The 11,339-nt window shown below is 39.2% G+C and overlaps 4 protein-coding genes and 3 non-coding genes across 7 annotated transcripts; 1 reads left to right on the top strand and 6 right to left on the bottom strand.

Moving 5' to 3' along the window:
• Positions 1–53: 53 nt before the first annotated feature.
• LOC108809664 (uncharacterized) lies at positions 54–1,297 on the bottom strand. The gene is made up of 2 exons (XM_018581823.2): positions 792–1,297; positions 54–644 (listed from the first exon to the last, which is right to left on the bottom strand). Exons 1-2 carry the CDS (start codon positions 1,091–1,093, stop codon positions 230–232), a joined length of 717 nt encoding a protein of 238 aa, XP_018437325.1. The 5' UTR covers positions 1,094–1,297; the 3' UTR covers positions 54–229.
• A 1,038-nt stretch (positions 1,298–2,335) lies between these two features.
• Positions 2,336–4,231, bottom strand: LOC108808862 (protein EFFECTOR OF TRANSCRIPTION 2-like). The gene is made up of 3 exons (XM_056987502.1): positions 4,023–4,231; positions 3,474–3,818; positions 2,336–3,388 (listed from the first exon to the last, which is right to left on the bottom strand). The coding sequence occupies exons 1-3, from the start codon at positions 4,128–4,130 to the stop codon at positions 2,465–2,467; spliced, it is 1,377 nt and encodes a 458-aa protein (XP_056843482.1). The 5' UTR covers positions 4,131–4,231; the 3' UTR covers positions 2,336–2,464.
• A 430-nt stretch (positions 4,232–4,661) lies between these two features.
• LOC108810631 (delta(8)-fatty-acid desaturase 2) lies at positions 4,662–6,857 on the bottom strand. The gene has a single exon (XM_018582733.2). It carries the CDS (start codon positions 6,201–6,203, stop codon positions 4,854–4,856), a length of 1,350 nt encoding a protein of 449 aa, XP_018438235.1. The 5' UTR covers positions 6,204–6,857; the 3' UTR covers positions 4,662–4,853.
• Positions 6,858–7,483: 626 nt separating this feature from the next.
• On the top strand, positions 7,484–9,652 carry LOC108809020 (U11/U12 small nuclear ribonucleoprotein 59 kDa protein). Its single transcript, XM_018581140.2, has 8 exons — positions 7,484–7,751; positions 7,913–8,252; positions 8,341–8,424; positions 8,501–8,566; positions 8,662–8,734; positions 8,829–9,151; positions 9,233–9,273; positions 9,364–9,652. The coding sequence occupies exons 1-8, from the start codon at positions 7,606–7,608 to the stop codon at positions 9,452–9,454; spliced, it is 1,164 nt and encodes a 387-aa protein (XP_018436642.1). The 5' UTR covers positions 7,484–7,605; the 3' UTR covers positions 9,455–9,652.
• A 324-nt stretch (positions 9,653–9,976) lies between these two features.
• LOC130497333 (small nucleolar RNA snoR135) lies at positions 9,977–10,118 on the bottom strand. The gene has a single exon (XR_008936329.1). It is a non-coding gene; the product is annotated as a small nucleolar RNA snoR135 (small nucleolar RNA).
• A 185-nt stretch (positions 10,119–10,303) lies between these two features.
• Positions 10,304–10,446, bottom strand: LOC130497332 (small nucleolar RNA snoR135). The gene has a single exon (XR_008936328.1). It is a non-coding gene; the product is annotated as a small nucleolar RNA snoR135 (small nucleolar RNA).
• Positions 10,447–10,486: 40 nt separating this feature from the next.
• Positions 10,487–10,629, bottom strand: LOC130497349 (small nucleolar RNA snoR145). Its single transcript, XR_008936345.1, has one exon. It is a non-coding gene; the product is annotated as a small nucleolar RNA snoR145 (small nucleolar RNA).
• Positions 10,630–11,339: the final 710 nt, after the last annotated feature.

Here is an 11,339-nt window from a genome sequence, read left to right as displayed (position 1 = left end):
ATCCATCAATAAGATACAGGCAAAAAAGCAACCAAACTGATAAAAAAAGTAGATAGTTAAGATTATCTATCATTGCTTAGTTTATTTCATTATTCATGTATACATCACTTTCTTTATTGAGTTTATTTCATTATTCTTTATCTATATTACACACGCCAAACTAGCCCACCCGCACAGCGCACTTGAACTCTATCTATAACCACACAAAAGAGCTTATATAAACAACACACTAAAATGTTTCTGGCAACCATAATGATGAATCTCTGTACACAAAATATGTCGGCTTTGGTGTGGAAGTGCAGCTAATGGCTACAACAAGCTCTTGAACATTAAGCATTTGAAACTTTGGAGGCGAGTTAACGGCGATGTTATCGACTTTATGTTGATAAATCTTCCCGCTCTTGTCGAATTTATACTCTGAAGTGCCATCAAACCGGCCACGAGTCTGCCAAGGACCACGAGGAATCCCGTGAACAGTCCATCGAATCATCAGAGTGTTGTCTGTTGGTTGCCAAACACTAACGATGTCGATACAGAGTGCTCTGAAGAATATCCTTCCATGGAAACGTAACGCCCATAATACGGATTTGTAATTATCAATTCCCATGAAAGTATTCATAGGGTCTTTGAACACGATATCATCCCTATGAAAATTAGACAAAGAGAGATAAGTCAAGAAGAGATAAAGCAGAGGATTCTCCAAAAACATATCAAACAAGCAGCAATAAAGCTAATGAAGGGGAGACTAGTATGACCAAATAAGAAAAACAAACGAGAATCCTAATTAAAACCTGTAAATGTCAAAGTTGGGCTCCTTGTAGAACAAGGAAGGAAGCTCCTCTCTGAGACACCGAACGGCGTGACCCATGTTCACGTAGTAGTTCTCTGTACTAATCTCGCTGTCTTCTTTCACCACCGGAGCTGAGAACTTCACGTACAATCTTGATTTCTGCTGATTCTTCACACCAGACATGTCTCTAGCTGAAACCGTAACCTTCCTCCTCGTAAACTCATGTCTTGCACTCGAACTCGAACCGGAGAAGATTCTTGTCGATACGTTAGGTATCTCTGGCGAACGGACAAGGAATGCCATCTGGGGGGAAATGGAGAAGCGGGAAGGAATATTGAAGATTAAACTAGAGCAAACATATGGTTTCAGTAATCCTATTTTCTCGGAGAGAAGCCAACAAAAGAAAAAGTAGGCAGGAAGGGATTTGACGAGGAATATGCTGCGGATACATAGATTGAGAAGAAGACGAGAAGGCGCGACGCGAGGATAGGCCAGGAAAATTCTCTAAGGATAACCATTATCAGACTTGTCAACTTCAACGATAAAGACCGTCCAAAATTTTGAAATTAGCACACAAAATTCAAAATTATACGACGGTCCATTAATGGTTTAGGCCTTCAAGTCTCTGCTATAGCCCATTATGGAAATGCACCAATTAGAAATTGCTGACTACCTATATTATATATAGTTAAATAGTTGTAAGTTAACACTAGAGATTTGAAAAAGGAAAAAATTGTAGTTTCTCTTAATATCATGCAACTACCTATATTGCTCAAAGTGTGACGAGAGAAGGGAGAACTCAGTCATACGTTGTTACGGGTCCCCGGCGTGGCTTTTTGAGCTTTTTGTCAATGAAAGTAGACTCCTCTAACCATTTTGCTGGGGGGTCTGTTTTGTTGAGTTGGCCATGTAATGGTGTTGAGGGTTGTTTGAGTTATTATGGTAATGTGGTTTGTGTGTTGATCAGTTGCCATTTCTGTTTGTTGTAGATATTGAATCTCTATCTTAATGCAATTTGAAGTTAAAAAAAAAAATCATGCAACTATTTCCATAGATTTCATTATTTAAAATTCCACATTGTAAGTTTTAATACTATGCAACTATTTTCTTAGATTTCATTAATATAAAAAATTATCAAATTTATTTTCCGCTTTTGGCATTTACAATCTATACACTCGCACTATTAAATTAACTAATTTTACTTGGATTATGGAGACGATTGGTTGTACTTGTAAATGGTATAAATAGTCAAAATTTAATCTAAATCTATACAGGTAACCAATCAGTTTTCTTTTAATATCTACTGCAAAAAATAGAAAATTAAAATGGTGGTAAAAAAATTATTTCCAAAACAAAAAATAGTGCTTTAAATATACATTAAAATAATTTACATCAAATAAATCTATCGCTATAATTTTAAAGCCAAACACATAATTACGGTTAATTCCAATCAGATTGGGATTATTATGATATAGAAAGCAAACTACAAATCACCATGTATCATATTGAATTATGATAGTGATTTCATAGTCACTGATTTTACATTTAAATTATAAAAAAATTGGTCAAACATTGAAATAATTTAAAATAAATAATTCATTCGGTACAATAAACAAACAAAACCGGTTAGAGTACAAACAATTCAGTTAGGGGGGGACAGCGAGCTTAACCAAGTCATGATGATGGGATGATGAGGACTCTCATTCCCTTATGCTCTTCACATCTTTTACGTCCCTTAACCGGAGATCTCTCACAGACCAATCCATCAAACACTTTGACACCGCATCTTTCTTGTGTTCCGGCCACCACCGGATGAATATTCTCTTTCTCCTTGTGTTGCCAACACCTCTTGCTTCCTCTAGGAGAGCTTCTCGTGCAAGGCACACCGTTCCTTGTTGTAGCTTCACAGAAGCTAGGCTTCGAAGCTTCTTCTTCTTCTTCAGATTTATTTGCGTCTTTGACGGTTTTTTCACGGTCTGTCCGGTTAAGAAGAAAGAGGAAAGCGTTGATCCTCATCCCTTTATGATCCTCGCACCGTTTTCTTCCCGGAACAGGTCTCTTACTGCAAGGCTCTATGTTTGGTAAGATCACTCCACAACAGGTTGTAACAACATCAGTGTTGCAATCTTGTCTTCTGGTGATGAAAGTCTCCGGCTGTTGTGGTTTAACCGGTGAGACACGGCAGATTCTCTGCCCTTTATGCTCGATGCATCTCTTTCTTCCTTTAACTGGAGTTTTACTGCAACAAGCCCCGTTTTCAAGAAAGACTCCACAGACAGAATCAGAACAAGAAGAACCACCTGAGAAGATCTCATCAGATTTGTCTGAAACCAGTTGCGGTCTGGATCGGGAGAGTTTGATTACGGAAGTGAGGAAATTGGTACTAACATCACAGCTTAGCTTCCTCTCTTCTTCAACCACATAAGGAAAGAGCACACGTGATACCCGGGAGTTTCTGTTCCTAACGAACTCGAGATCACCAAGCTTGTTAAGCAGATCAAGGTGGCGTCGCTCCCCGTTGCTTCCTTTGTTCCAAGCATAGTCAAACGTGCTCAAAAGCATCCCTTCTGTTGCTTCAGCTTCCCTCTTAGAACCCATCTGACAAAAGCACAATCACAAGTGAGTTAGTAGTCTCAAAGTTATTATTACAAAAACAGAAGTAAATAAGATAAAATAAAATTACCGGAGCCCATCTATAGACAACGGAGCCATGTTTCATGAAAATGTCCTCGAACAAACCCGCTTTCTTATCCGGAGACTCACAACAACCGTCAAGGTTGTTGTTAAGATTGCGGAAATGAGCACCGGAACGTCCATAACACTGAAGCCTAGATCTAACGCTCTCAGCTTGTCCTAGATATGCAGCGAGAACGTCATCCGAGTCAAGCTTTCCGTTGACTGCTACTACTACTACACCTAGCTCGTACAGACCAGGACAGGATCTGCTTGGTAAGTTCTGGACTCTGTATCTACCTACACCGTCTTTCCCCTTCTTGAAATCCTCCCAATCCTCCGAACCTATCAGAACCTGTTTATACAGAACATCATAGTCTCAGAGCTTCTTTCATAAACAGACAAGACTAAGAAGATCAAACCACTTGCAAATTTAGGTAAAAGACCAGAGCTTTAGACGATTTAACTCGATTCAAAGTGAAAATCAGAGGATGTAACACAAGATCGAGCTAAAAGTCAGACACTTTGATTACTACAATAATGACAAAGATGGAAAAACCTTCCACTTGGAGAAAACGGTGTCGTGTTTGGTACGCTTATAGTCTTCTCTCTTGTATACAGTTGGGACAACGGAGAAGGAAAGGCCACCGTCGCCGCCGAAATCCATTCCTATGATTCAAGTTAGACAAGGCCTTTTTCTTTTGTCAGAGCTTTATTTACTTTTGATAATACCAGAAGATGATGAGAATTTGAGATAAGAAAGTCTAAAGAGAATGGTTTGGTTATATGCTTCTTTCTGTGTGTCATGTTACCGTTGAAACTGTGAAGCTTTCTCTGGACGGTTGGTTTCCCTTATCTCGCAGTCAAATCATTTCTTAGACCGTAATTAGCATAAATGTAGTAGTAGTATTATTTTCCCTATGAACAATTTAAAAAAAAAAGATTTATTGGTTAAAGCGCTTCAGTTTGATTTTTCTTTGTGAAGTCAAATGCGAAAATTTTCTTAATAGCCAACATGTTTAAAGAACAAACACGAAAATGAACAACTGACATCTGAAAAAAAAAAAAACTAATTAGTTAGTAGTGGACTTCCATTAAATCCAAAAAAAAACTGTTTTCAATCTTTCTTCGCTTTGGAAAGAGTATATAGTTATTTAATTACGCATGTTCAACGTTTTGCTTGAGAAATATATAAATCTAAGACATTGGAAAGGAGCCAGCAACATTATAATAACTGAGCACAAAATTAAATTTAAGTTACATATTCTTATGAGATCAAATGATGATCAAACTAACACACCTCTTCCACTAGAAAAGTACCTCACAAACGAAATTAAACACCATTCAAAACCAAAACCAAAACCGTTCTGTACTGTTCAGTTTTTTTTTTCTAGCCATGAGTATTCAGAGCTTCCCAGAGCAAATTCTCCAATACAGGATTAGTCACATCTCTAGCTTGAACCGCCGCTTTCCTCAGTGTCCTGAGCGTCCACACATTAGCCTCCCACCACGAAAGACTCCTGTACGGTAGATTATGCTTCTTGCAAAGCTCCTGAACCACAGGTGAAACTCCCCTTAGATGGCAACGCGGCAGCCGAGGGAACAAATGATGCTCTAGCTGAAACTGCAACCCACCAAAGAACCAATCCATATACGACCTACACGATATATCAAGCGTACCGGCGGTTTGCTTCTCAAACCAATCGTTCCCATTAGGCGGACCGGTGTAAACATCTGCCGCGAAATGGTTTAAACAGAACTGAACGTGCTGAATCGCCGTGACAGCCATGCTTACAAAAACAAAGATGACCCTCTCTCGCCAGTTTGGTAAGAACGAGACTAAAAGAGGAAACCATGTCCAGAAAACAAGAATCCCAGCGATGTTCAAAGCTCTATCAGGAACGTGACGTCTCGAGAACAACAAAAGGAACGTTTGTATAAAGAGATTGATTCTCCCCACACACATGACTGGATAAAACGACCAGTGCTGGTAGCTGATAAAGAACCGAGCCAGAGGATCGAACGTCAACTTCCTTCCGTAGAAACGTGACGTCATGGACTTGAAGAACTTGGAGGAGACGGCGAAGACAGGGATGTGCTGGAGATCAGGATCGTGGTCGAGGCTGTTACAAGAGATATGGTGAGCGTTGTGCGTCCATTTCCACCACGCGATCGAGATCCCGGTGATGCAGTTACCGGAGAGAAGCTGGACGAGTTTATTACACGGTTTCGTCGACGTCACGTTGTAATGACCGGAGTCGTGTCCGACGTAAGCGCTCTGTATCCAGAGGAGGCCGAGCAAGACGGCGGATATTAAATGGGCCCATGCGCTCGTGCATGCAACGACGCCGTAGACAACTGCCGCGAGCATCGCAGCGACGCACGTGAGCGTGTAGAGAGTCACGTGACCTTTTTTGTCGAAGAGTCCGCGTTTTGAGAACTCCGCGGCTAAGCGACGGTAGTCACGTGAGACTTCTGACACGTGGAAATCTTTCACGTGGTAGCCGTTGTGGAGGTTTTCGAGGTGGCGCCATGCGGTTCCTGGATGGTAAGCGATGAACGCGTCGGTGACATCTTGGCCGGCGAGGTTTAGGATTGCTGCTTCGCCTCCGGGGTGGGATTTGACCCAGTGGGAGACGTCGTAGACTTTGCCTTGGATGGAGATCCATAAGTCTCCAGGTTGGTTGTGTTTTTTGAGATCGTCGGTTGTGATGAATCTCTTCTTTGTCTGCTCCACCATTGTTGAAACAGAGGAGGTTTAATCAAAATCTAGAAATTAGCAGAACCCAAGATGAGAAAGGTGAAGAGAAACCTTTCTCTTCTATGGATTTGTAATTCACAGATTCTGAATAGAATTGTCCTTTGTGCTTTTTCTTATATATTTGGTCAGGAATATATAATTCGAATCTTTGACACATGTTTTGTGTTTTGTTTTTAGGACCGAATTGCATGGCTAAGCGTGTAAAACTCCCCTTGCGAAAGAAAGAAAAAAACTCCCCTTGCGTTAAACTCTCTAATCTATTAATGGAATGGTGGTTTAGAGAAAAACTCCATTGACAGATTACATTTTGTCTTTACATAATCTTTTGGCAAGTATTGTCACGAGTCATTTAGTTTGGTTTTGGTCTATCAAATTTCTATTTATGGTTGACTCAGAAAGAACACTCAAACAAAGCGATGTCAAAGTCGTCAACAACTGGTAATAAATCCCAAAAGCAGAAAAAATGGCAAGGGAACTTCTGGAAGAAGTAATGAACTTGGCGGATTAGAAATAGCACTGGGAATTTTTTTTTTTTTACCAGCGGCCCCGCCAAGTTTGATCAGCTCCATGATGGGTGCGGATCAACAAATTTGAAAAATATGTGAGACGGGTCAGATGCGGAATGAATATATTTTATGTTTTACGATTTTATCTTAATAATAATAAAAATTTACGAGTATAAATAAAATAAATAAATAAATAAATTTTATCATTTTAATTATTTCATGCGGATTACCCACTAATTTAAACGGGAAGGTATGAATATAATTCTTTCTATTCGAAAGTCAAGCTAAACAAATTTTTTAATTAAAGAAATGATTCAAATCTGCAGCAGGAGGAAATGGATCGGAACGGATTGATCCGCAAATCCAGCGCCAGTTAAAAACCATATTGGAGTTGATTCCAAGGGTTGTAGAAGCTTGACAAGTTGACAACCACTTTCTTTTTTCTCTCTGTAGCCTTATTATAAACTAATCATGTTTATCTTTGAAAATGAAGCTAAGATTCAGCCAATTAATTAGAAGAAAAATATATAAAATTCTGAAAATCAAAATTTGTAAAGATAAAAATGTCTAGAAATAGTTCACAAAAATGTCTAGAAATTTTTTTTTTTACAGCCATAAATAAAAATAAAAATAATAACAAGCAACCGAAATTGTAAAGCCACAGACTCAAGCCCATTTATTATTATTGTATATTTTCCAAATGGGCCAGACTATATAAATACTGAAGCCCAATAGATCACTCCCTCTGAGTCTCTCTTCCTTTGCTTTTGCCGGGAGTCGGATCTCGCCGAAATCTCCTCCGTTTTTTATCTGCAAGTCGCCAAACACGATTCGTCTCAGTTGTGCAGCTGAAGTCTCTGAACATTTTTGGGAGTATGAATCCAGCGAATTACCAGCCTCCGTACCACTGGGCTCCGATGCTACCTCCGGATCCGCCTCGCTGTGGTGTGTTTTGGAATACGAAGAACGTAAGCGATCAGCTCAAACAACTCCAAGATACTCTTCACCTCGCAAAATCAATGTAAGCAAAGGCACACACACACACACACACTAATATCTTTGTGATAGTGAATCGATTGAGTGTTGGTGTATTGATTGATTCTAGTGTTTAGTTTCAAAAGATTTGATTCGGTTAGTGATTTTTTAGGGTTTAGTTAAAATAAGTTGAATGCAATTTCATAGGGAGGATGAACTGGATGCATTGAGGATGATCAAAGATGGTAAAGGTTCAATGGAAAGTGTGGAAGAAGAAGGGTCAGGAGGAGCAGAGTGTTTGAGGATATATGTAGAAACTGTGAAGATTGATATGGAAGAGCAGGAGAAACTTTCAGTGGAAGCTGCTAACTCCTTGATGTATACCTTGAGAGCACAGCTTGAGCCTTTTAGGTTTGTTGTCGACGAGAATTCTCCCTGGGAGGAGAGGTCTGCAGCGGCGAGATTGGCTTGCAGGATGAAGAAATCTAAAAGGAATAAACTTTGGAAGAAGAATAAGAGACGTTGCGTTGCAGAGATGCGTGCTAAGGTGGTCGGGGGTTTGAAAGCTCTGTTTTTTAGGTTTTATATTGCATTTGAGTTGTTGTTAACTCTATCGTCCTGAATTGATAATACAGGAGCCTGAAAGGTTTGAAAAGGCTGATCGAGAGGCTGATGAATGGAGGGAGAAGGAAATGGCCAAGGACATGGCTAACAGAAAGGTGAAAGCGGTGAAGCAATCAAATATATGTTCCTCCTCGTGTTGGTAGTATCTCACGTGTTTCTGTCTGTTTTCAGGTTGATGAGATGAAGGCTATTGAGAAGGTCAAGGCGAAACGAGAGCGAAGGAGATTAGAACCCGAGGTAAGACTTGTAATGCTATCTTAGTCATTATAGTGATAACTCGAGATAGGTTAATAGGAATTCATGTAAACAGTCTCATGTTTTCAATGTTTCAGCTTGAACTAGCGCTAATAGTCGAGGAAATGCAAGAGTTGCGTTCACTAAGAATCGATAAACTGAAGAAGCAAGGTATGTCAACAATCTGAAAGTAGTTCAATGCTTTCTCTAACTAGAGTCTGACTGAATGAATGAAGTAACCGGGTTATTCGGACGCACTTTGCAGGGCATTTTCTTCCGGAAGAAGATGACAAGTTCTTTGAGAGTGTTCGAGCTGCGGTGGAGCAAGAGGAGAATCAAGCTCAGTCCGTAACCAACACAGAAACCCAAGAGAATGTCATTGCCTCCGAGGAACACACTAGTCTAACAACCGATAACAAAATCGTCAACAAAGACACGGATAAAGAGAGTAACACTATCGCAGAAGCGTCTTGTGAAAAGACAACAGAAGCTCCTCTTGACAGTGGTTGCGACAATGTATCAAATTTACCGGTGGAATGTTATCACTACTACTACGGAAGCAATTTGGACATGGGTAGACTTATCGAGGTGTGGTTTCTTTTAACTCTCCATCTCGTTTATCTCTTTACTTCAAAGATTAAGCTGAGTTGTTATAATTTAAAAATACAGATCAGACGAGAATGGGATGCATATCTGAGTCCAGGGGGAAGGTAAGTTCAGCATTTTTTTCTTTTCCTGACAATTTTAGACCTAGCTTTCAATGTCAGTCTAAGTAAAAGGTCTTGTTTCTATCTATACAGTCGGATTCCTGGACACTGGGTGCAGCCATCGCCACCAGTTAATGAGATTTGGGCTTCTTGTCTTGTTAAAAACTCCAAAGAGCGATCTTAGTTAGTGGCTGATCGGATTCTTGGAAACAGGAAAGTGTCCAAACAATTGATCTTAGCACCTCCCGGCACTGAGTTTCATAAATATTGTTACTGGGGAAGTTTTAATTGATGTACATTTTGAAATCACAATTTTTGAGTTCCACCAAGTTGATATTTTGAAATTAAGTTTTGTAATCAGCTAATAAACAATTTTCGTCTACTCCGAATAGAATTTGGATCACTTTCAGTTAAGATTTGTGTACAAATCAAATTATGCAAACTTATTGTGTTCAAATCAAATTATGCAAAGTTGGTATCAACTAAAATACATTAAATTAAGCTTAGCAAATTTCACTAGCCAGATTATTCGTAAGTTCAAAGTGCGTATGAATTGGTCAATAGTCATTGTTTAATCGAACGAAAGTTTGTCGGATGTTCAGTTTCTTTTTGGGACATAATCGGATGTTCAGATTAATGTATAAAAAGTGAAAGCCAATACAAAAGCCAGCTCCTCCATCCAAAGTGTATGAAATAATGAAATAGAAAATGTGGGGAAGATGATTGTTGAGCTATTCAATAGAGAATTGAATCACAACTGCCCATCTGCCCCTAGTAAATTTTGCATGGGAAATCTTTCGTACAAAATGCATTGGTAGCACTAAGCCGATACACACAATCCCTGCTTTCTTCATTTTCTCATAAACATAAACAACAATCCGGTAAAATATAATGCATAAGCGTTGGTTAATAGTCTCGTTTAATTGGGCCAACTCATCCTAGCGTATTGAATCAAATATCGTTCACCCAACCAATACCTAAGTAAATTTAATTATCAGAGTGGACAAACTGTTACCATTCTAATGAAAAGAATGAATGTGGGGAAGATGATTGTTGAACTATTCAATTGAGAAATGAATCACAACTGCCCATCTGCCCCTAAATAAATTTTGCATGGGAAATCTTTCGTACAAAGTGCATTAGTAGCACTAAGCCGATACACACAATCCCTGCTTTCGCGAAAAAGCATACAAAAAAACTCAATTATTCATATCAAAACTTTACACCAAGAACTCACGACAATCCGATAACAGACTGTCAACGATCTCTTGGAGACATCAATATACGAAGGTTAAATAAATTTGTTAGAGAAGCCTCATTTTATGAGCATTACTCGCTTCCCTGCTGGGTCCTTCGCTCTTCTCAATAAAAATGGAAATATAATCGAAAACTTAATAGAAATCAGGAATTGAAACCACAGATTCCGCAAAAAAATCTCCGATAAATGAATATACGAAGGTAAACTTGGCTTGAATACGCATTGAATTACAGCGTTTCACCCATAGGTCCCTCGTTTACACTTAAAAAAATTCGAAATGCTCAGCGAATACGAACCATAATATAATCGGATTTCATCTCGCGAACGATCAACTATTATTCTTTCCGATATTATCTCTTCATCGCATCTCTCAGTACACAAAAAAAAAAAAACAATAACAGAAAAAAGGAAGAGAGATCTAATTCAAAAGCTAAACAGATACTATCACAGAAGCGGCGAGGAAGAGCTGTGGAAATTTTTGTATCGTTACGATTTGCTTATATAGAGACGTATATTAGGGCTTCGTGGAAGTATCGTAGCCGTTGGATATCATAAATCAACGGATGTGGATTAGGCCCATATTTATCATTTGGGCTCTTCGCCTAATGAATCGGTGGGCCGGTGGGGTTTATAGCTGCTGATTTGTTTCTAAAGTAACGTAGACTGTGGCCCCATAAACTTATTGGGTCTGAATTATAAATTAACTGAATTAAGGATGACCCGACCAGTATTAGATGATCCGCCAAATCATGAAGATGTTTACGGAAAACCCCACGGAGACGATGAAAAGATCTCCTGATGCTATTTTGAA

This window comes from Raphanus sativus, chromosome 6, assembly GCF_000801105.2.
Source record: "Raphanus sativus cultivar WK10039 chromosome 6, ASM80110v3, whole genome shotgun sequence".
NCBI classification, from domain to species: domain Eukaryota; kingdom Viridiplantae; phylum Streptophyta; class Magnoliopsida; order Brassicales; family Brassicaceae; genus Raphanus; species Raphanus sativus.
Note: the sequence above shows the minus strand (reverse complement) of the source record. Positions and strands in the feature narration are given on the sequence as shown.